A 24,268-nucleotide genomic window follows, 5' to 3' on the forward strand; every position below is an offset into this window, starting at 1 on the left:
TACCAAACTTCTGAAATTTCTATTTTTTTTTTTTTGACAAGTATTTTTTTCTTTCATTTAAAAAATAAATCTGAAAATTTAAAAACTTCCTAGACAGCCAATCTCCAAAGTCTATAAATATTGGGCCCAGACTCAAATATATTTACCAAGATTAGCTTAAAGGTTTTAATCAATATGGCGGCATTAATTGACGAATATATGTACTTTCAGTGGTACGACTGTGTATATTTTGTACCGAGGCAATGGGAAGTTCACTTCAACTGCATGTAGGAGTACATACTCTGTTAAACTTAGACGGTTATCCATAGTTCCAAAAGGTGGTCATTTATTTGCCCAAAGTAATGCCGAGTATATGCGGACTTTGATCCAGAGCTTATGTATTGTTGAAAAAAAATAATGCCAGTATTCATTAGGAATACTTATGTACGTCACCAAAAAACTGTATCCATAAAATTGCATCCAAAAGGACTATTTGCCAAAATGAACGTCAGATTATATTGATTATATAGTTTAGTACCACCCAAGACATTACGTTAATATACTGATATTAATAGCAACTTCTTAACATGAAAACCAAAAGTTCTTACTAAAGTGGCTATTTGACTAAAATAATGCACTGGGTTTGAGTGGGTTCTAATGATCTAAGAAAAAACAAATTTAAGTTTCAAATCTGATATTGATTTTCATCATAGTTATTATCTATCACGCAAAATCATTAAAGATGTCGGTTAACTGAAAGGGGCAACTAATTTGGAAAAAGAAGATTATTATATGGGTATTGATTTTAATAGATTATTAATATCACCCAAGAGAAATGTGAATACAAATCTCTGCATTGTTTTGCAAATAGTTAATGCATGTAAAAACTGTACCAAAATTTCCTAAGTTCCATAAGGGGCATTTTGTCAAATACATGTTTGTTTTGGGTTTATCCCATGAAGGTTTTGCGTAATGACACTAGAAACTAACAAGTGTTCCTAAAACCTATATCTTCTTCATTGATGGTGGTATTTAACTTCATGCAAAAAACTTCCAGTGTGAGACCGAGCCGCCCAGGGAGTAGAACTGAGACTATGTCTGACGAATGTGAGCTAAATCCATTGAACTAGACTTGCATATCGAAAAGTATAGTATATTACCTGAGTACTTCAATATTTTTTCCTACCTCTGCTTATAAAATTTTCTATGCAAAATGTTCCCTTCTGAATGATAGGCTGTTCGTGTATGATGTGGGGTATTTGTCTCAGGAGCTAATGGTTATTCACTGACTGTGACAGATTTAAGATCCTTACCTTTGTCTCAGTCGAGGGTATCCACTAACCCAGGTTTTCTTCTTGTTACCACCATAGGTTTAAAGCCTGTGGATAATGACTGTTTACAATTTTTGATTCAGCACCTAAGTCATAATGTCCATCTGTAGAAAAATTAATGAGTTTTCATGAGTAGACAAATTCATGAACAGTATGATAAAAGCAAAAAAATATCCCTTAAAAGAATCTCTAAAGTACAGTTATCCATATAAAAATAAACTAAACACTTATTAGCTTTAGTCTCAAATCATCTACGTAATACAATAATAACTAAACTGTCTCCACTATTGTAAAAATTTCAACAATCTGCTTATAAACATTCATGTGTACTAGAAAACTTAATTGAGGCTTTAAGGGTCATAACTTGTTTATAAAAACTCATTTTTGTGATGACGTAAATTTCATTTTGTTTATTTCTTTCTTGTAGTTCTTTTACAATATCTGCCACAAATGTGTGATATTAAATAACTATTGTGAAAATTTTTAATAGTTATGATTTATTTTATCAATATTGTGTACATTAATTTTATGATAGAATTCACATGTACAGTATTCACCTCCAAAGAGTAAATGCCTGATACAAAGCCTGACATTTTGTTTCAAAATAGTTAAGTGTATTAGTAAAGTAAACTGTCCCTAAAATCTCCCCTGTGATGTTGTTCTTACAGGTTGCATTGTTAGTCTAAATACCAATGTTTGTTTTGGGTTTATCACCATTCGTCAACAGTATTTCTGTCATGTAATGGCAGCTAGATAACCTAACAAGTGTTCCTGTAAGTAACACTTAACTTCTTCATATGAATCAGAGGTGGATAATTTAAGACATCATGTCAATTATCAAACTGTCATGGAGAACATATGCCTTGCCCTGGGATCAAACTGAAGACTCAGTGATCTGCACGTATGTGCTCTCCCCATTGAACTAAATGAGCTGGCTATGAAATAGTAATGTATCTATAACCAGTACTTACATATTTTGTATGTCCTACACTGTGTTATAAAATTTTCTATTGAAAATGTTCCATCTCTATCAATTGTCCAAAGGCTAGCTTCCGCCTGATGATGTGGGAATGTGCATTTCTCCTCAGCCACTTTACATGGTTTATTCTGACTGAACTGTGTACAGATTTTAAAAGATCCGTAGTGACCCTTTGTCTCAGGTCGAGGCCGGACCTTAATCCAGCTCAACCCAGCTACGTTCTTCTTCTTTAGTATCAACACATCCCGCAGGCATTGATGGGCAGCATTTACATATCTGTAACCTGTAGCGATAAGAATGAATTTAACAATTTTAAAAGATTTCATGCACTTTTTCTAAGTTCCAATAATTCAATAACAATCTGTAGCAAACATTAAATGTTCTCTGCAAGAAGTAGACAAACTTCATTCCTAAGACACAGTGAAGGATGATGAAAAGCTTGAAACAAAATCATGTTTTAACAGAACTGTCAAGCTATCAGTTCATCAAATATAAAAAAAAAAAACACCTTATCTACCTCTTATTCAACATCATTCAAATCATATTAATCAACATAAAGCTGTGTCCCTTATTGTAATAATAATTTCTAACAATCTGACTTTAAACATTTACTGTGTACTAGAAAACTTAAATCTGAGGCTATTAAAGGGTCATAATGCCTTTGTTTATAACATGGCTGCCGCATTTTTGTTATGAACGTAAAATATGTCTATTTCTTGTTAATTTCTTTCTTTGATAGTTGTCTTTTACAATATCTGCCACAAATTTGAATATTAAATAACATAGCTGAAAATATTTCTGAATCCATTGTTTATGATTTACCTCCCTTTATGGCAATATCTGTAACAGTTCATGTGCAACATTGAATGTACAACTTTTCTTACCATGTAATTATGTATGAAATCTAAACGGAAAGCTGCTTTGTCTATTTTTAACATGTTAACTGAGACCTTAAGGAACTTTAACAAGTAGATTAAGGTACAGTGTGCAACTCCATTTATCTGAAACATTTTAGCAGACACTAATCATCAGGTGTAGATCTACTACATGTATGTGTACACCTACAGGTATGAAATCACAGCCTATCTTATAGCTGTTATTGATGTATTATATTAAACAGTCAAACAGAATTGCAGTGAGATATACCTTTAACACCTTCTCCAATCTTTGAAAAGCAATGACGACAGGCAATCTTAAAATCAAATTCCTCTATCAGTGGGAAAAGAATCTGTGGTATATTTTGTGGTGCTGGTGATGGTGTGGCACTTGAAGTACGTGATGTTACTGTAACAAACTTGGCAGGGCTCTGAGATGCCCGGGAACTACGACCTGACGATGTGTTACTGTAGCTCAAACTTCCAGCCTCCGAGTCAACAGTTTCTATAATTGAAAGAAAACATATACTTGTTGACATACAAAACTAAGTTAACTTCCACATTTTCTTATTACCTTTCAGTAGGTGTGCTGGCGGGTGTGTAAGGGAGTGGCTGTTAGGAGTAATAATGTTCCAAAACATCATCAAAAAGAACAGAACATAGTGAAACTGAACAAGAGGGCCATGAAGGCCCTGTTTCGCTCACCTGACCTATTCACCTAAAGATCATCAAGATTAACATTCTGACCAAGTTTCATTAAGATATGGTCATAAATGTGGCCTCTAAAGTGTTAAATAGCTTTTCCTTTGATTTGACCCGGTGATCTAGTTTTTGATCCTACATGACCCAGATTCGAACTGGACCTAAAGATCATCAAGATTAACATTCTGACTAAGTTTCATGAAGATACAGTCATTAATGTGGCCCCTAGAGTGTTAACAAGCTTTTCCTTTGATTTGACCTAGTGACCTAGTTTTTCATCCAACCTGACCAAGATTTCAACTTGGCCCATAGATAATCAAGATTAACATACAGACTAAGTTTCATTAAGATATGGTCATAAATGTGGCCTATACAGTGTAAACTAGCTTTTCCTTTGATTTGACCTGGTGACCTAGTTTTTGATCCTACATGACCCAGATTCAAACTGGACCTTGAGATCATTAAGATTAACATTCTGACCAAGTTTCATGAAGATACAGTCATAAATGTGGCCTCTAGAGTTTTAACAAGCTTTTCCTTTGATTTGACCTAGTGACCTAGTTTTTGACCCCACCTGACCCAGATTTGAACTTGACCTATAGATCATCAAGATTAACACTCTGACCAAGTTTCATGAAGATATGGTCATAAATCTGGCCTCTACAGTGTAAACAAGCTCTTCCTTTGATTTGACCTGGTGACCTAGTTTTTGATCCCGGTTGAACTAATATCAAACTTATCCAAGAATTTATTGAGGGTAACATTCTGACCAAGTTTCATTAAGATTGGGCCAAAATTGTGACCTCTGGAGTGTTAACAAGCTTTTCCTTTGATTTGACCTGGTGACCTAGTTTTTTACCCAGATGACCCAACATCGAACTTGTCCAAGATTTTATTGAGGGTAACATTCTGACCTAGTTTCATTAAGATTGGGCCAAAATTGTGACTTCTAGAGTGTTAACAAGCTTTTCCTTTGATTTGACCTGGTGACCTAGTTTTTTACCCAGATGACCCAATATCGAACCCGTCCAAGATTTTATTGAGGGTAACATTCTGACCAAGTTTCAATAAGATTGGGTCAAAATTGTGACCTCTAGAGTGTTAACAGTCAAACTGTTGACGACGGACAACGACGACGGATGACGGACACAGGGCGATCACAAAAGCTCACCTTTGAGCACTTTGTGCTCAGGTGAGCTAAAAATAATAAGAAATATTTTTTGTGGAAGGTATAGGGGAATGTAATCCAAAATTAAACCCCAGGTGCAAAACTTCACATGCTGAAAAATAATCTTGTAAATATTCATGACTACAGGTCATACATGCAACACAAATGCCCTTAAATCACGCATATTTTTTACTAAGTCAAGAATCATAGCTCTTATCCTACTGAGTGAAATCCCATGCAAAACTTCACATGCTGAATAATATTCCTACATGTGTTTTCAAGATGTGGATCATTGCACTCCTCAAATCATCTCATCACCACCCATCTACATTTCAAATTTAAAATTAACATCTAAAACTGATGGCATGATTGTTTTCATAAATTTTCAGGCATGAATGATTTCAAAATGAAACATAAGAAACTGTGTATGTCTATAATGGCCTTGTGAGAAAGCATTTTACTTCATCTATTCACAAGAAAATTTAGCAGAACCTAAAAAATATGTATGGTTTTTAAAACATTTCAGTGTATGCATTCATAATAACATGGCAGTCTGAAAGACAGAGCTATATCCCCCGCCATTGTTATGGATAGTGAAAGGGTTGATGGTATTGGGTGGAAGCATTGACATTGTTAAGTATATTTTATAGTCCATGTAATGATGTATGATGACATCAGTGAATTTGAAAATCCTTCAAGGGGTTTAGGAGATACAGAGCGGACACAAAATGGAAGGCTCAAACCTTTGACCTTGAGTTGTGACTTTGACCTTTAACCAACATGGCTGACTCATGAGTTCTGCACATGTCTTGATGAGTTGATGACTTGACCCAAGTTTCATGAAAATCCTTGAAGTTGTTTAGGAGATACAGAGCGGACACAAAGTGTTACTGACAGACGGAAGGATGGAAACCATTCCTATAACCCCACACCCCTGGTGTGGGATTAATAAACATCTGAAATAAAGTTTACATGAAGGGAACATCTAAACCTCATTCCAAAGGTCTGCAAAAATACCCCAAAATCCTCATGAAGAAAAAATATATTTGTAAGATTTTGTTTTAAATTTTGATATATTTTTACCCAGAAAAACATTCTAATTTATGAAAATAATTAACATAATTAGAAAATTATTTTTGTTTTGTAGATATACCTGTAGATTGGACTGCTGGAGAGAAACTGTCGAGGCCCATAGCAACAGTCTGTAAACAATATAATCACATTACCATCATACTTTTCTGTATGAATATTTCAATTTTTACATGCAATAGAGCAAAATAACATAACTATGCAGAAATAATATTTCTTATCAAATGGCTAATTCTTCAAATAAGACTTATCTTACCCAATAAAATGAAGAAAAATTCTTCCATATAAGTGGAAACACACTACCTTCCCACAAATCTGCCTAATCACTTCCTCTCACTGGTGGAAGACTTAAACCAACAACAGTGAGCAGCTAGAGATTCTAACTTCTATCATTTTTCTGACATGAAGACTCTTGTACTATACTGTGAAATCATTAATATTCGTGGGGCACTACTTTTCGTTGATTCATGGTTGAGTCAATCCATGAAACTTAATCCAAAGGAACAAGCAAAATTCCCATTAATTTAATGTTCAAAAGTTGAAATCAACGAATTCATATCCCCACGAAATTGCCGTTTTGACCAAAACCACGAAATTTCATGCCCACGAAATGAAATGATTTTACAGTATACAGAATATACTAGTAGATATTCATGGTTATAGGCTACGTACCTGATTATCATCAGTAACAGTCTTGTTCAGATCTTCTTCAGTATCGTGAGGAAAATATGACCATGGTGTTTCCTCAACTGTGGGCGGGGCTATAATATCCAGACCACCAGAAGACATACCTCGACCATTCAATGTTCCCATTCTGCTTGCTGCAGTATTCTTCTGAACTCCTGTTCACAACAAATTTAGTTTTGTTTCGTAAATCTCTATAGACGATTATAGTAAAGTAGATGTAATCACCTGTTCCAACATGGTTTGAATTTTCTGTCAGTCAAACAAAGAAATTTAATCATCTTAAATTCTGTGATAAACAATAGTTCAGAACATAATGGCATCAATTGTCACATGGTGTTTTAACCATAACTACTCAAAAGAATAAAGTGCATCAAAATTTTATCAGACTTTTTCAATTACCATGTTAGAATGAAAATAAACAATGCCTTATAGTGGTTTTATCATCTGATTCACCATAATTTGTCATTCAGACTCTTGGGATATTTTACCACTTGAACTAATGCCCTCATTGTTCAATTCCCACACTTCTGTGCACTGAACCGTGGTAAAACAGACAATAAACCAAGCAGATGTCTTGGTCATTTGATATATTTACTTCCTGGACTTTTACAACTGTAAATTTATCAAAAGATAATACTGAACACTATCCATACACATACATGATCTAAAGAATGTTAGCACCTTTAGCAACTAGGGAAATATTACTGGTTTTACCAGCTTTAAAAAGGAAAATAACATACCAGTAAACTTTACCACTGCTTGTAAAATTAATCCTTCAATTTCCTTGGATTTAATATTTTCTAATACTTTCTTTTTCAAAAATTTTGTCAACACTCTTTCAAACTGTCTTATTGACCTACTACAGACTAAGTGGAAACAATGTCTAACCTCTTAGCAAGTTAGCAAACTCTGTATCATCCTCATACTCAGCAGGGCTGGGGTCGTCACTTTCTGTTTCTGGTTCAATACTTGATACAATAACATTCTTTACAGGACTCGTTGAACCCTTGTTCTTCTTTTTAGCTGAAATAATTTAATGGCCGTTATTTCTTGTTTTTCTTTTGTTATAATGTTTTTTTATGACAACAACTCATAAATGTGTCAATGTGGTCTTTCATTTTTACATTATCAACAGAAATACTTTACAGAATATATTGCACTCTTTAACAAATTTTAAATTGCTGTCACATTGATGAAGCATAGTATTTCAAGACTTTTAGCACTAGCCATTTCAAAGTAAGTTTAATATAATACATAAATTAAAAACTGTTTTATAATATGTATAATTCAAAACAATTTATCAGAATATCAAAAGAAATATTGATCACTTACTTTTCTTTGTCATCTTTGATCTTGTTTCAAGTTGCTGAAAAGAATCAGGCTAACACATCAACAGATTGCTTTACATTGTGATTAACTATAACAACATTTGAAGAATATACCATAACCTGTCTTGGTTATTAACTTTTTGATACAGATTTATTGTGATTTTTAACAATATTTGAGTTGTTAAACAGCAGGCAGCTATTCTGTTCTATGTTCCTGAATTTTTTACCAGTACTGACTTATTCTCTGCAATATTTTTTGTTTGTCTTGGGTTTAACGCCATTTTTCAACAGAATTTCAGTCATGTAACGGCGGGCAGTTAACCTAACCAGTGTTCCTGGATTCTGTACCAGTACAAACCTCTTCTCCGCAAGTAACTGCCAACTTCCCCACATGAATCAGAGGTGGAGGACAAATGATTTCAGACACAATGTCTTTTATCAAATCGTCACGGAGAACATATGCCCCGCCCGAACTCACAACCCCGCGATCCATAGACCGACGCTTTCCTGGGCGGTTTGTTATTCTCTGTAATAACCAACAACTTCCCTTACACGAATCAAAGAAGGACATACTGCCTTTCAAAAGCTTGCCTTTGAACAAATTTTGTCTTTAATGGTGGCCTAGAGCTCATCCTTATGACACCATCAGCTAAGCTATATCATTAATGAAAGTGGTATATACATTTATATTTCCAAAATGTTCAAAAGCTAACTATACTGACCTTTTGTGTGACTGCAATGTTAGTTCCAGTCAACCACTCATTATCGGGTTGTGCAGCATCATCTACTGTGCCCAATACAGAGGCAGATTTAGCCGACACTTCAGCTGTTTGTCTCCCCTGTGACTCAGCTGATCTAGATCCTACTTTTATCCTTGGTTCTAATTCATCTATTAATTCTTTTAAAGCCTGAAAACAAACAATGTGAAGTATTGTTAATTAAATAAAGAATTACCTGACAGTTCATTATAGATGGTATAACAACGAAAATGTTCTTAAGTCCTTTTTGCAGCCCACAGTGCAAGTATATGGATGTTACAAATGTGAGCAGAGGGTAGGAACTTGGCAATTTTCCTGTAAGCCTATCAAGCTGGAGGAAGATCCCATGTACCCACTGTGGCATCATTTCACACTTGTGAAGACACAACCAACATTTCACAAGCCAGATGGAAAACTTCCCGATTATAATGTGAAGAACAAATGACATATATTAAAAGAGACAAAATACATTAAATTTCATTTTAATGTTCAAATATCCCAATAGTACAAACTGTCATGTGCTTAATACAAACTTCAGCAAAAATCTGTGTTATATTTCAAGAGAAGTCATAGCCTCAATTTTCTGAATTAGTTCTTGATGCCATTCCATGATTTAATACATGATTTCGGTCTAAGGACCTCTGGACTAATTATAATATTTAGTTGGTCCTTTACGGCAAGAAAGGTAGGCTGCTTATGTTTGTATCCTGATGCTGAATCATAGCTACTCATCAGGAAATGGGAAAAATATACAATATTGCTTTCCCATTACTTCACATATTTTTTTTTATCTTAGTGTTATTTCTTTGAAATGATGATAGAGCTATTCAGAATTCACTGTTTTTACATGGTTAACTCTGTAAACATATATACTTACAAAAATAAATGTATATCTTTTCTCTGTAAGACAAGTTCAATTTTTGAATCCTATGCAAACTCATATGACAAAACAAGTTTGTAAGTCTAATTTCACTTTCAATATCATTAAAGGTCAAGGTCAGGGGACTTATTTTTAAAACCAAATAAAAAGTACCAGTAATGTAAAGACTTAACTCATCTTGACTATATTCTCTTTAAACCAAAAGTGGAAAAACCTCCTGGTTACTATATATAGAGATTATATAGATCAAGTTTCACCTACAGGGTGTTCCAAAAATTGTACCTTTCTTTCAAAACATACTGGTTTCCATAGAAATAAGAACAACAAAACCGCTGTCAAGTTCATCAATTAAGTATAAATTTAAATTTAGCTTCCCCAATTTAAATTTAGCTTCCCTAATTTAAAATTTCCTTTGTTATTATCCTCTCCAACCCAAAGTTTGGCTTTTTGAAATGCTTGCCTTACCCTTATGTGTCCTGGTCTGAATCATTTTTTGTTACTAAGATAAAGTATTTACAATTTCACAAATGTTGAGTGAGATGTATTGCAGTCATTCTTTAGTTTATTAGACAGTAGTTTTTTAAAATTAGTAGTAATTACACAAATTAAAAAGTTCTAATCTGAATAACATTTTTTTTCAACCTGTTCCTTACCAGCTGAAACATTCTCATTCAGTAAGAATGAGATAACAGTACTTCATCTGAATATGCTGAAGTATTCTGAATTCGTGATTCCGTTAAGAATCTTGCTAATACATGTGCACCCTTAACCTTTACCCTGCTATTCGAATTGATGGAAGAATGGGGTCAAAATGTTACCAGAGATTTTCAGACAAAAAAATAATAGATTAGACAAACAATGTACTTGTATTTGTGGATTTGGATAAGTCTTGTGCTATATGGCAATGTGTGACCCAATGATGGTAAGCAAGCGTTCAAAGTTTTAAAGCCATATATCAAACAGTTTAGACAAAACATGGAATGGTATGCGAAACTTAACTAATTTCTATGTCAAAAAGGGGCCACAACTGAGCTAAAGTCCTTGTACTAGTTATGAAGTCTTGCCTACATATGTAGACTATGATGGTAAACAAGTGGTCAAAGTTTCAAAGCCATATGATGAACAGGTTAAGCAAAATATGGGCTTGTATGAAAACTTTAACTGAATTCCAAGTCCAAAATGGGCCATAATTCAGCCAAAATGGTTAACAGAGTTATGTACTCTTGCCTACAGATGGAAATCATGATGATAAGCAAGTGTTCAAAGTTTCAAAGCCAAAAATCAAATAGTTTTGACAAAACGTGGACTTGAACAAAAAACTTAACCAATATCCAAGTCCAAAAAGGGCCATAATTCAGCCAAAATAGCCTACAGATGGAAATCATGATGATAAACAAATGTTTAAAATTTCAAAACCACACATCAGTTTTGATGAAACGTGGACTTTTTCAAGTCCAAAAAGGGCCATAATTCAGTCAAAATACTTGACATAGTTATGTACTTTTGCCTATAGATAGAGACTGTTACAATAAAAAGTGATAAAAGTTTCAAAGCCATATGTCAAACACTTTACACAAAATATGAACTGGTACGAAAAACTTAACCAAGATTTGTATGTTAAAAGGGGCCATAATTCAGCCAAAATCTTTGATGGAGTTATGTACTCTTGCCTAAAACTGGACATGGTGATGGTAAACAAGTGACTTTGTCAAAATCTGGACTGGTACGAAAAACTTAACCAAGGTGAGACGCCGAAGCTGTGGTGAGTAGGATAGCTCTACTTATTCTTCAAATAGTCGAGCTAACAAGAGGGCCAAGATGGCCCTAGGTCGCTCACCTGAGAAACACACCATAACACACCATAACAGTGTAAACATGTTTGACCTAATGATTTCATGGAAAAAACTATTCTGACCAATTATCATTAAAATTGGAGCAAAAAATCTTGCGTGTAAACAATTATTTTCTTTGATTTGACCTAGTGACCTAGATTTTGACCCCAGATGACCAATATTTGAACTTGACCTAGATTTCATCAAGGCTATCATTATGACCTAATTTCATGAAGATCAATTGAAAAATATAGCCGCTATATCTCATACACAAGATTTTTCTTTGATTTGACCTAGTGACCTAGTTTTTGACCCAAGACTACCCATATTCAAACTTGACCTAGATTTCATCAAGGCAACCATTCTGACCAAATTTTATGAAGTCCAGTGCAAAATGCAGTCCCTATTGCATACACCAAAGTTTTTCCTTGATTTGACTTAGTGACCTAGTTTTTAAACCCAGATGACCAATATTTGAACTTGACCTAGATTTCATCGAGGCTATCATTCTGACAAAATTTCATGAAGATCAGTTGAAAAATACAGCCTCTATCGCATACACAAGGTTTTTCTTTGATTAAACCTAGTGACCTACTTTTTGACCCAGATGACCCACATTTGAACTTGACCTAGATTTCATCAAGGCAATTATCCTGACCAAATTTCATGAAGATTAATTGAAAAATACAGCCTCTATAGCATACAGAAGAGTTTACTATGATTTGACCTAGTGACCTACTCTTTGAGTCCAATGACCCATAATCAAACTCAATGTAGATTTTATCAAGGCAATCATTCCGAGGAAATTTCATGAAGATCAACTGAAAAATACAGCCTCTATCGCATACATAAGGTTTTTCTTTAATTTGACCTAGTGACCTAGTTTTTGACCTCAGATGACCCATATTCAAACTCGACCTAGATTTCATCAAGGCAATCATTCTGACTAATTTCAGGAAGATCAATTGAAAAATATAGCCTCTATCGCATACACAAATTTTTTTCTTTGATTTGACCTAGTGACCTAGTTTTTGACCCGAGATGACCCATTTTCAAACTCGGCCTAGATTTCATCAAGGCAATCATTCTGACCAATACTCATGAAGATTAATTGAAAAATACAGCCTCTATCGCATACACAAGGTTTTTCTTTGATTTGACCTAGTGACCTAGTTTTTGACCCGAGATGACCCATTTTCGAACTCGGCCTAGATTTCATCAAGGCAATCATTCTGACCAATATTCATGAAGATCAATTCAAAAATACTGCCTCTATCGCATACACAAGGGTTTTCTTTGATTTGACCTAGTGACCTAGTTTTTGACCCAAGATGACCCATTTTCGAACTCGGCCTAGATTTCATCAAGGTTATCATTCTGACCAATATTCATGAAGATTAATTGAAAAATACAGCCTCTATCGCATACACAAGGTTTTTCTTTGATTTGACCTAGTGACCTAGTTTTTGACCCGAGACGACCCATTTTTGAACTCGGCCTAGCTTTCATCAAGGTTATCATTCTGACCAATATTCATGAAGATTAACTGAAAAATACAGCCTCTATTGCATACACATGGTTTTTCTTTGATTTGACCTAGTGACCTAGTTTTTTGACCCGAGATGACCCATTTTCAAACTCGGCCTAGATTTCATCAAGGTAATCATTCTGACCAAATTTCATGAAGATCAGTTGAAAAATACAGCCTCTATCGCATACACAAGCTAAATGTTGACAGACGACAGACAGACAGACGACGGACATCGAGTGATCAGAAAAACTCACCCGAGCATTGCTCAGGTGAGCTAAAAATGGACTAGTGTACCATTCAATTTGGGCAGTACCATTTATTATTCAAAGGGGTGTTCATTGAAAATTTACTGACTGAGGAGCGAACAGTGCAGGCTCATCTTGGTCTACACTGGTCGCAAAGGCAGAATCACTTGCCGCAAGCTGGCTAAAGGTTAAATACAATGAACAAGTAGTATCTTTACCAGTTCTATGAAATTAAGACTTACAGAGCTAGGTTGCATTTCCTGTCCTTTACAAGCGGATCTATATGCTTCAGAAAACTTTTTCATATTCTTATATGCCAAGGCTTGTCGATAGTAGGCTTTGATATTCTTAGGAAATACACCAATAGCTAAAATAAAGTATGAAACAATCACAAGATCAGTTGTACACCAAGTAAGTCAAGCTTATTGAGTTTTCTTTCCAATATTATGGAAAAAGATATGACTTTACAGTTAACAGAAATATTTTTCTAACCTTTGGTTATTTGGAAAAGTAACAGTGTACTTCTAAAACTAAACTATAATAAAATCTTCTAACATACACATAAACAATAGCTTTTTATAATGCAGTTTTCATCAGGTGGAAGATCTATGCTTAGCATTTAAGCAAAATTCAAAATCTAGGTTTTTTAACAGTTTAAGAAAGAGTTATGACTAGTGTTTAATCAGTAACTTACCTGATTCACAGTCTTGTACTGCCTCTTTAAACATACTCTATAAACAAAGATGAGAAAAGTTTTAATTTACAATTTGATCATTGCAAGTTCTGAAATTCAAATCTCTAGGAAATCAACATTTAAGTGCAGCTGGTTTTTAAGAATGAACATTTGGTACTATCAATATTATAATATGGAAGCATTACCTCAGTTTATTAAATGCATTGTTTTATATTTAAATACCCTGGTTAAAATAGATACACAATGACACCTACCAACTTAAGGACAACATGTACACAGAATCAACAACTTACCTTCTTTAAACAACAAAATGCTCTATTTGAGAAGAGTGAAGATGTAAATTCCTTCTCAACCGTGTGATAAAATCGATTCTCCAATATACGAACAACAAATATAGCATTTCGGTAGTGCATCCAGGCTATATCAAAATGACTATCTTTAAACAAGGCATTTCCCTCCTCTTTCAAATCATGCATTAAACGTATTAATGAATCCTGAAAAGAAACAGAGGTACATCATAACAAGAGGGCCATGATGGCCCTATATCGCTCACCTGTTATCATTGCACTTAAAGACAAGAAGGTCAAAAAATCATAATCAAGATCAATCAAAAGAATCATGAGAAAATATAGTTGAAATTTTCTTAAAGGTACAGATATGTCAAAATACACCTATAAATTGGAGGTACCATCCATGTTGTACCAAAGAAAAGTGGTCTTGGTTTTTCCCTGTGGCCAATAGTAAGAAAGTTACTAAATAAGCTATTTATAGTAACATAAAAGGGAAATAATTAAAAAAAAATTATTGTAAGTGAACAAAAGAAGGATCTGCCAAATAAACACAAGAGCACTGCAATGCAACGCAAAAGCAGAGCAATATACACACAAAACAAATTCATATGACCTTTGACCCCAAAGTGTGACCTTGACCTTGACATGCGCTCTGCACATCGTTTCGATGAGGTGAACATTTGTGTCAGGTTTCTTTGAAATCCTTTAAGGGGTTCAAGAGTTACAGAGCAGAAGGGAAATTGCTAACCAACAGACAGAAAGACGGACACCTAGGCGATAACATAATAGGGCGTATAAAAAGGAATCGAGATCTTATGGTGATACAAGTTGTGTGCAAGTTTGATTAAAATCAAATCATAAATGAAGCTGCTATTGTGCAGACAAGGTCAAAATAGCTAATTTTGGCACATTCAGGGCCCATAACTCTGGAACCCATTAAGGGATCTGGCCAGTTCAAGAAATGAACCAAGATCTTATGGTGACACAAGTTTTGTGCAAGTTTGATTAAATTCAAATCATAAATGAAGCTGCTATTGTGAAGACAAGGTCAAAATAGCTCATTCTGGCCCTATCAGGGGCCAACTCTGGAACCCATAATGGAATCTGGCAAGTTCAAGAAAGGAACCAAAATCTTGTGGTGATAGTTGTGTGCAAGTTTGGTTAAAATCAAATCATAAATGAAGCTGCTATTGTGCAGACAAGGTCAAAATAGCTAATTTTGGCCCTTTCAGAGGCCATAACTCTGAAACCCATTAAGGGATCTGGCCGGTTCAAGAAAGGAACCGCGATCTTAATGGTGACACAAGTTTTGTGCAAGTTTGATTAAATTCAAATCATAAATGAAGCTGCTATTGTGCAGACAAGGTCAAAATAGCTAATTCTGGCCCTTTCAGGGGTCATCACTCTTGAACCCATAATGGGATCTGGCCAGTTCAAGAAAGGAACCAAGATCTTATGGTGATACAAGTTGTGTGCAAGTTTGGTAAAAATCAAATTATAAACAAGAGCTTGTCGAACACGAAATGCCCCCCTTGATGCATTCAGTTATTGCACAAGGAACAGAAATTATATGCTCACTGTAAACAAAAGTTCTACCATTCTGGTTTAATCTGACCTTGACCTTTAACCTATTAACCTAACAAGAGATTACAGAGTTATCTTGGCACCATCCACTCAGCCATTTTTGAATGTTCCAAATTTCAAGACTAACTCAAGGTCAAAATCAAGGTCAAATTTCATTTTGGTACAAAACAATGTGTATGTGGTCAAAATTTGAAACCTGTGGCTTGAGAAATGTGAAAGCAGGTCACTAGATCAATTTCAAGGTCAAAGTTCATTTCGGTAGACAGAACTATGCATGTGCTTCAAATATGGAGGCTGTAGCTTGAGAAATGTGAAAGTAGGTAATAGGTAAAAATCAATGTCAAATTTCAATTCAGAACACAAAAATATGCATGCAGTCCAAATTTGAAGCCTGTAGCTTCAGAAATGTGAAAGTAAGTCACTAGGTCAATCTCAAGATCAAAGTTCATTTCGGTACACAAAACTATGCATGTGGTTCAAATTTGAAGGCTGTAGCTTGAGAAATGTGAAAGTAGGTCACTAGGTCAAAATCAAGGTCAAATTTTATTTCGGAACACAAAACTATGCAAGTGGTCCAAATTTGAAGCCTGTACCTTCAGAAATGTGAAAGTAGGTCACTAGGTCAATCTCAAGATCAAAGTTCATTTCAGTACACAAACCTGTGCATGTGGTCCAAATTTGAAGGCTGTAGCTACAGAAATGTGAAAGTAGGTCACTAGGTCAAGATCAAGGTCAACTCATGTCAAGGTTCATCTTGCCATTCAAAACTATACATGTGGTCAAAATTTGAATGATGTAAGTTATGGACATGAAGATTCTAAGTTTTTCCCTATATAAGTCTATATGAACCATATGACCCCTGGGGCAGGGCCATATTTGACCCTAGAGGGATAATTTGAACAAACTTGGTAGAGAACCACTAAATGATGCTACGTTACAAAATATCAAAGCCATAGTCTTTGTGGTTTGGACAAGAAGATTTTCAAAGTTTTTCCCTAAATAAGTCTATATAAACCATGTGACGCCTGGGGCGGGGCCATATTTGATCCTAGGGAAATAATTTGAACAATCTTGGTAGAGGACCACTAGATGATGCAACATACCAAATATCAAATCCATAGGCCCTGTGATTTGGACAAGAAGATTTTCAAAGTTTTTTCCAATATAAATCTATGTAAATTATAAAAATAAAGGAAGGGCCATAACTCACACAAAAATTGTTAAACCATTCTGATTTTCAGGGGGACACAACTAGGGTACCAAGACATCATTCTGACAAAGTTTTGTCAAAATCCCCCCAGTAGTTTCTGATCAGATGTGATAACGAGAAATTGTTAACGGACGGAAGGACGGAGGGAAGACGGACCACGGACGCAGTGATGGTGGGCTAATAAAATCTGTAAAAAGATCCTTTGGAAGCATAGAATGCAACCAAGCAGAATAATAGCAGACTCAGTTTGACTGAGTCTGTTCAGGAGAGTCTCATGTCCCCTAGCACCGGATTAAGTGAAACTCTATTAGTAATACACATGTATGGAAGTCAGTTAAATGGTATTTCTTTGAAATTATAAGAATATTTCCACGTGTTGAAAGCACAAAGACAGGGTAAGATATATAGTATAGCTTTACAGCTGTGAAGACATTAATTCAAGCATGACTGGAATAACTGCTGAATGTTATATTACATACACAGCATTCTCATCAGCATAGATACTTAACACAACATTCCACATATGTAGATTTTTTTTTTAAAGTTTACCTTATTTACTTTAGGCTCCTTGTCATTCCTGTAGAAGAAAAAAACAATATTTTAATGCAAATGATAACATATCCCTAAAGCAAGTAAAAAGAATCATAAATACTTACTGAATGGCTTTATGGTCAATATTTTGACTACTGACGGGCAAGCCATTTAATAAAATTTAATATTATATACCCTTCTCAAATGCGTTAATTTGATTGGTCGAAATGAGTGCACACGTGGGTCCGCAAAAAGCGATATTGACCTGCAAAAGTGATAATGTATGAAATATGGGCCAGTCAAATGAATGCATTTGAGAAGGACATATAATATAACAATTATAGACTTATGTTGAGGTCAATATGTGTTTTTACGGACCTGTAATATAAACACATATTGACCTCAACATAAGTCAGTAACTGTATTTTACATGACTTCATAAATAAGTTCTTGTATTTTATTTTCTTTACCTGTTCATTCTACACCCAGTAAACTTTAGTGTTGAACTATAGTCAGGTCATAGATGGGCAATTTATCATGTACCGTAATAAAAATATGTGTGTGGACATTTAAAGCATAAATTTGTCTCTTTCAAATCTTAGATTTACATAATTATATGATGTTTCCTGCACTGAGATAATTATATTTAATCTAAGCTTGTTAGAAATACTGGTCTAGAACTTCAAATTACCTAAGTAAACTACATGTTTATCAATGCGTTCAATTAATTTTAATATTTAAAATCAGCTTAATATGTATAAACTCAACCTACACTAAAAGATCCCAGTATGGTTTTATTCTTTCCTTACGATCCTCTCTTTTCCTCATCTCTTCAAAATCTGGCGGGACATCCCGGGCGTAAACCTGGTCCCAGGGTTGATCCATATTCTCCTATCAACTTTCAATCCTAAAAAATATAATAGCAGACAATTTGTAACTGCTTTTTAGTAACTGTAAATTACATTTAACTGGAAAAATTGTTAAACTGGTATACCAATTGGTTATATATTTTCCAGTTGAATGTCATTAGTGCAGATACATTCTGTGAATAACATACGATTTCATTCCAAAATGTTTTGCAAAGGTGCAGTGAAACAAGTGCAGGAAAGAGGGTACTGACAAACATGACAAACTTGTTTCAAAACTCTGAAAAACATATAAGTATCAAACAAGAGCTGTTTGTAAAAAATATATGCGCTTCTCTCCGTCCAAGCCCCCTGAGCCAGTCGGTGGCTATTTGAATTTTGTTCACTGTGACAGTTTCATAAATTCCATCAAGTGAATTCAATTCAGATCAATAAGAAGACCTCTGAAACAAACCCTGTTTTGAAACCCAACTATGAATTGTGCTATAAATATGTCACGCTAAAGATAAAGGTAAATAAAAATTGGCTCTGTGAAACAATGAACAGAAGCTCTTTAGAGCTTTTCAGCAACCCTGTTTCGTAAGAACAATTTAAATCAGTTACGCCTTACCCCCAGCCATGCACTGACTGGTACCCATTCACAGCTGGATTGAATGAGGCAATCCTGACAAAATGCCTTGCTCAATGACACACTACTATGGGAGTAGCCAGGGATCGAACCTGGGTCCTTCACCTTTTTAGGACAGCCTCTTAGCCCTCTCGACCAATGCGTCAACTACCTTTAGGCTTTACCTTTACCGTTGTCAAGATCAAATTACTCTTAACATGGAAAACGCTTTTGCCAGTACAAAATTGTTATTTTTGGATTTTTTGGCAGAATTCAAAATTTTACAATACGATCTTTTATGAATTTTGTTATATACATAGCTATACGTAGTTAATGTTGTCTATGTACTATTATATACTAAAAACTTTAAATAAAATTTGTATAGATTTCTGTATCTTAGCCAAATTTTAATGGACGTGAACATCAACAATAAAAATAGCATCAAATAAGTTATGGCCAGTATGGCGAAACCACATCTGCAAGTCAGACCTGTCCGATAAGAAATAACTGGTCCGAGTCACGTGGATGGTCGGGACTGTATTTCCGATACGGTATGGAGCAAGCCAATTTTTACTACCACCAAAGTGATTTTTACGATGTAGTTTTCTTACGCATCTGTTCATTTTGTACATATCTAATATATAATTGTTTTTGTTTTCTCTTTACAACATGTTTTCGGTCAGTCGAGTTTCCATTCAGTCAGACGGGATATCCTGGGTCTTCTAACCAAATGTCAGACAAGTCTTGAAACTCTTTCCCCATGACTGTTATGGCAGCCATAGCTAAAGATGTTTATATGCTTTCACAAAATAAAAATAATTTCAGCTAAGTCGTGGTAGCCAGAACTGTGGCAGCCAAAACCACACATCCAGCATTTGGTACTGTCTGGCAACCAATTCACGTCAAGTAGCTGTAAATGGGAGTCTAACATTTTATCATTCAATCTCTAAATTAAACGTGGAAACAAATTATGTAGTTAGATACTGGGTCGTTCGGTTATTTCATCCAAGCAGACAGTTTGACCTGCTTGGCCTGGGCTTGGCAGACACATCCGGTAAGTCTAGTAAACTTTTAGACACTTTTCAATCCGTAACAAAAGGTAATGATGCCAGGCGATTCAGATATTGAAAAGACGCGCATTTACCTACCACTACTACACTTTAGTTGGCTAAAAATTACATTGCACTATTTTTGGAATTGCATGTTGTGGTTGTGCTCTTTTCATAATAATAATTTTATCTAAACGAAAAATTGCTCCTTTTTTTATTATTTTTTATTTTCAGTAGATCTACCATATCAAAATATAAATCGCTTTATATATTTTTTCTGATCAAAATGAACAATCCTAACCATTTATTTGTATTTCCTTCGTAAAAAATGTATTCAAAGTACGCCATAATTCATTTTAGTGGCAAAAATATTCGCATAAACGAAATTTCTAAAACATACTTGTTACAGGGTGTCGGAAAACTTTTCTAACACTATTTCTTTAGATCGTGAAAAGTGGCATGATGCGGCGTACCCGAACCAAAATGTATACCCACCTTGTAAAGTCAAAATGTACCCAAAAAGACCAAATATGTATCCATTTGGTTGGGTCAAAATGTACCCAAAAAGTAAGAATATACCCACTTCAGAATGTCAAATGTACCCATATTTTAAGGTATGACTGAATATCGAATCTAGTAAGGATTTGAAAAATATTGATAGCGCTAGGGTATTTAATTCAATGAAGTATTTTAAAACTTGTTTAAACTTTGATTAAATATAAATTTACAGTGAGTGATACACCAATTTTCAGTGGAAAATATATTTATATAAGGTGTTTTATTCGAGAGAAAAATGAATTTAGGGTCTAAATATGTCCGTGATTTTAATGAAGATAAATTAATGTTAGGCAAAATCTAAAATATAATGCATTAAAAAGTGTAATTTTCTGTATCTGAATGAATGTAAGGTTTTTATTAAATTAATTATAAGCTTTTGCTTACATTTTCGATATTAGTCTTACCAGAAGTATGCATGGGTTTTCGGACAAAACTCCGTTATACGTGTTATGTATTTGCGGTTTATTGGCAGAAATGTAACATATCCTGTAACATTAAAATTTAATGGTTATGTCTCTTAAGTGATATTTTTAATTAAATCACTTTAAAAGGTTTAAATCAGAATAATTTTTAGTCTACTGTGATGTCTAAATATAATAGAAATGAAATGTTTTACATGAAGTTCTGTGTTTTAAATGTAAAGCCTAATACGGCGTTGAATTAGCACAGATTTTCTCTCTGAATGCGTCTGAAAATTGTAAGTTTATCATGCCCAAAATTGAAGAAAATTGTAAGTAGATTGGAATGATACCCATTTTAATCCTCTTGTTAAGCTTTTGAAGCTGTAAATTCCTGCAGTGTGAAAGTTAATCATTATTCAGAAAAAAATTGTTTTTATAAATGATAGAATGTTTATTAGAAACAGATTAAATCACATCTGAATGTTGTGACTTTACAATATACTGAACACAAAATCAGTCAAAAATTAAATGTATGATAATTTTTAAAATCCTTAAGCTTTGATAGGAATAAAAATTACATTTGCATATCAATTTTCAAGAATAAAAATTTATATTTAGGGTGGTGTTGAAGCGAAAAACGTATACGGGTGTTGATTTCGCCAGATTTTATATGCGAAGAAATCTCAAGTGACAGGCAAAATCAAGACATAAAATCTAAAGTGATGAATACTTTTTAAAATCCTTTTAAGCTTTTATTAAGAATACATTTCTACGTGTGCATGTCAGTTTTCAAGAAAAAATATTTATATTTAGGGTGGTGTTGAAGCGAAAAACGTATACGGGTGTTGATTTCGCCAGATTTTATATGCGAAGAATCTCAAGTGACAGGCAAAATCAAGACATAAAATCTAAAGTGATGAATACTTTTTAAAATCCTTTTAAGCTTTTATTAAGAATACATTTCTACGTGTGCATGTCAGTTTTCAAGAAAAAATATTTATATTTAGCAAGGTTCTGAAAAGAATATCCTATGCGAGTGTTGATTTCGTCCTATTCTGCGCGAAAAAAAAAATCAACTCGAAAAATTAAAAGTTTGTTTTATTTATTAAAATCGTGTTGAGCCGTTATTGAGAATATAATTATGTTTGCACGTGTCATATTTATCAATCATCATCTAAATTTTTTAATACCTGAAAGAGATTGTATTCAACAATGATTGGAGAAAGAATGCATATATGAATGACATTAAGAAAATGGCCATATCCTAAACATTTAACTTCAATTTAATTCTTAGAAAGACGTTTTCATATGGAAAATGTGTTAATGAAAAATAAATTGCAAATCTAAATAATTACTGTTTGTCACATAATAAACTAATAATTGTCGGATGATATAAATCGGCTCAATTTTGACCGAATGATTACCTGCTGCATTTCGCACCTCTTTAAACGTGTGAGAAAACCACCTTTAATTAAATTATCGTTTACCCCCGCTTAACTAATTGGATTAAATTTAATTTGATTAACTAATCAACTGTATGTGCCGACCAGTGTGACGACCGTTGTATCTTCTGTGAGGTAAGATTAGAAATATTTAACTTACAGAAATCAAATTTTTGTAGAAAATTATAGTTTCTGTATATCAACGGATTGCAGTTCCGTGAAAATTGTTGGAACGAGCGTAAAACACAATCGCATTATTTAGATACATCTGGGATTATTTTCGTCATGTTGAAATCTTAATTTCAAATCCAAGTGATGTTTAAATATTAGTGTACTGATTATACACTCATAGACTTTTAAAATCGGTCACGACTATAACTGCGATATTTTTAATAATATTTAAATTACACGACTGAAATTTCATTCCTTAAAACTTAAAAGAGTTGATTTTGCCTCTCAGTTGAGATTTTAGCGCATATAAATTCTGGCGAAATCAACATCCGTATAAGTTTTTCGTTTATTAATTATACTAAGTATAAATACCTTTTCCTGAAAATTGACATGCGCACATAGAAATATATTCTTGATAAAAGCTTAGAAGGATTTTCAAAAAATATCCATCACTTTAAATTTTATGACCTGTCACTTGAGATTTCCGCGCATATAGAATCGGGCGAAATCTAGGCCCGTATAATTGTGTTTTTCGCTTCAAAACCACCAGAAATATAAATATTTTTTCTTGAAAATTGACATGCTAACGTATATTTATATTCCTGATAAAAGCTTTGTGTATTGTGTTGTATATTGCCACCGCGTGCATTGCATGTAACACTGTCCCACTGCAACACGGTCCAGTTATTATCACACCTTCCTTATTTGATTAAATTACCAGATTATTATGAAAATAAGTAGCAACTGTAAAACCCAATTTAGATTTAATATTGGAATAATGCATCAAGATACACCCGTATACGTTATACAAAACAATACTATTTTTCGACATATAAATGTGGAATTATATAATAAATAATACAAACTTATAAATAACGATTTGATTTTGCTTCCGCGCAGAATATGATGTAAGGAACACTCTTTTAGGATTTTCTTTTCAAAACCATGCTAAATATTAGTATTTTTTCTTTAAATTTGACTTGGACAGGTAGAAATACATTCCGATTAAAAGCTCAAAAGGAGGTTTAAAATATTCATTACCTAAGAATACATGTCTCGATTCTGTCTTACACTTGAGAGTTTTGCGCATATAGAATCAGGCAAATTCATAGGCTTTCTTTTCAAAGCCACACTAATTATTATTATTTCTTGAAACTTAAAATGGACACGTTGAAATATATTCCTAATAAAAGCTCACGAGGATTTTTTTTAAAAACTCTCATTCCTTAAAATTTTAAGATTTGATTTTGCCTCTCAATTGAGATTTCAGCGCATATAAAATCGGGCGAAATCAACATCATTATATGTTATTAATCATACTAAATATAAATCTTTTTCCTGAAAATAGACATGCACACGTAGAAATTTATTCTGAATAAAACCTTTAAATGATTTTCAAAATATATCCATCACTTTCAATTTTATGTCTTGATTTTGCCTGCCACTTGAAATTTCTGCGCATATAAACTCTGGCGAAATCA

At 33.9% G+C, this 24,268-nt stretch overlaps 1 protein-coding gene across 1 annotated transcript in view; it reads right to left on the reverse strand.

Moving 5' to 3' along the window:
* LOC123562345 (helicase with zinc finger domain 2-like) overlaps window positions 1-20,387 on the reverse strand; it is an 89,583-nt gene extending 69,196 nt beyond the window's left edge. Inside the window, exons 1-14 of the mRNA XM_053527106.1 lie at window positions 20,315-20,387; window positions 18,466-18,600; window positions 17,712-17,739; window positions 14,372-14,572; window positions 14,079-14,115; window positions 13,627-13,751; window positions 8,861-9,046; window positions 8,143-8,176; window positions 7,699-7,833; window positions 6,796-6,965; window positions 6,188-6,236; window positions 3,436-3,669; window positions 2,282-2,572; window positions 1,322-1,358 (exon numbers count right to left, since the gene is read on the reverse strand). Of these exons, the coding sequence (XP_053383081.1) occupies window positions 1,322-1,358; window positions 2,282-2,572; window positions 3,436-3,669; window positions 6,188-6,236; window positions 6,796-6,965; window positions 7,699-7,833; window positions 8,143-8,176; window positions 8,861-9,046; window positions 13,627-13,751; window positions 14,079-14,115; window positions 14,372-14,572; window positions 17,712-17,739; window positions 18,466-18,578 (1,640 nt within the window). The 5' untranslated portion in view covers window positions 18,579-18,600; window positions 20,315-20,387. The remainder of the gene's footprint in view (window positions 1-1,321; window positions 1,359-2,281; window positions 2,573-3,435; window positions 3,670-6,187; window positions 6,237-6,795; window positions 6,966-7,698; window positions 7,834-8,142; window positions 8,177-8,860; window positions 9,047-13,626; window positions 13,752-14,078; window positions 14,116-14,371; window positions 14,573-17,711; window positions 17,740-18,465; window positions 18,601-20,314) is intronic.
* Window positions 20,388-24,268: the final 3,881 nt, after the last annotated feature.

Source organism: Mercenaria mercenaria, chromosome 2, assembly GCF_021730395.1.
Source record: "Mercenaria mercenaria strain notata chromosome 2, MADL_Memer_1, whole genome shotgun sequence".
In the NCBI taxonomy this organism is placed as follows: Eukaryota; Metazoa; Mollusca; class Bivalvia; order Venerida; family Veneridae; genus Mercenaria; species Mercenaria mercenaria.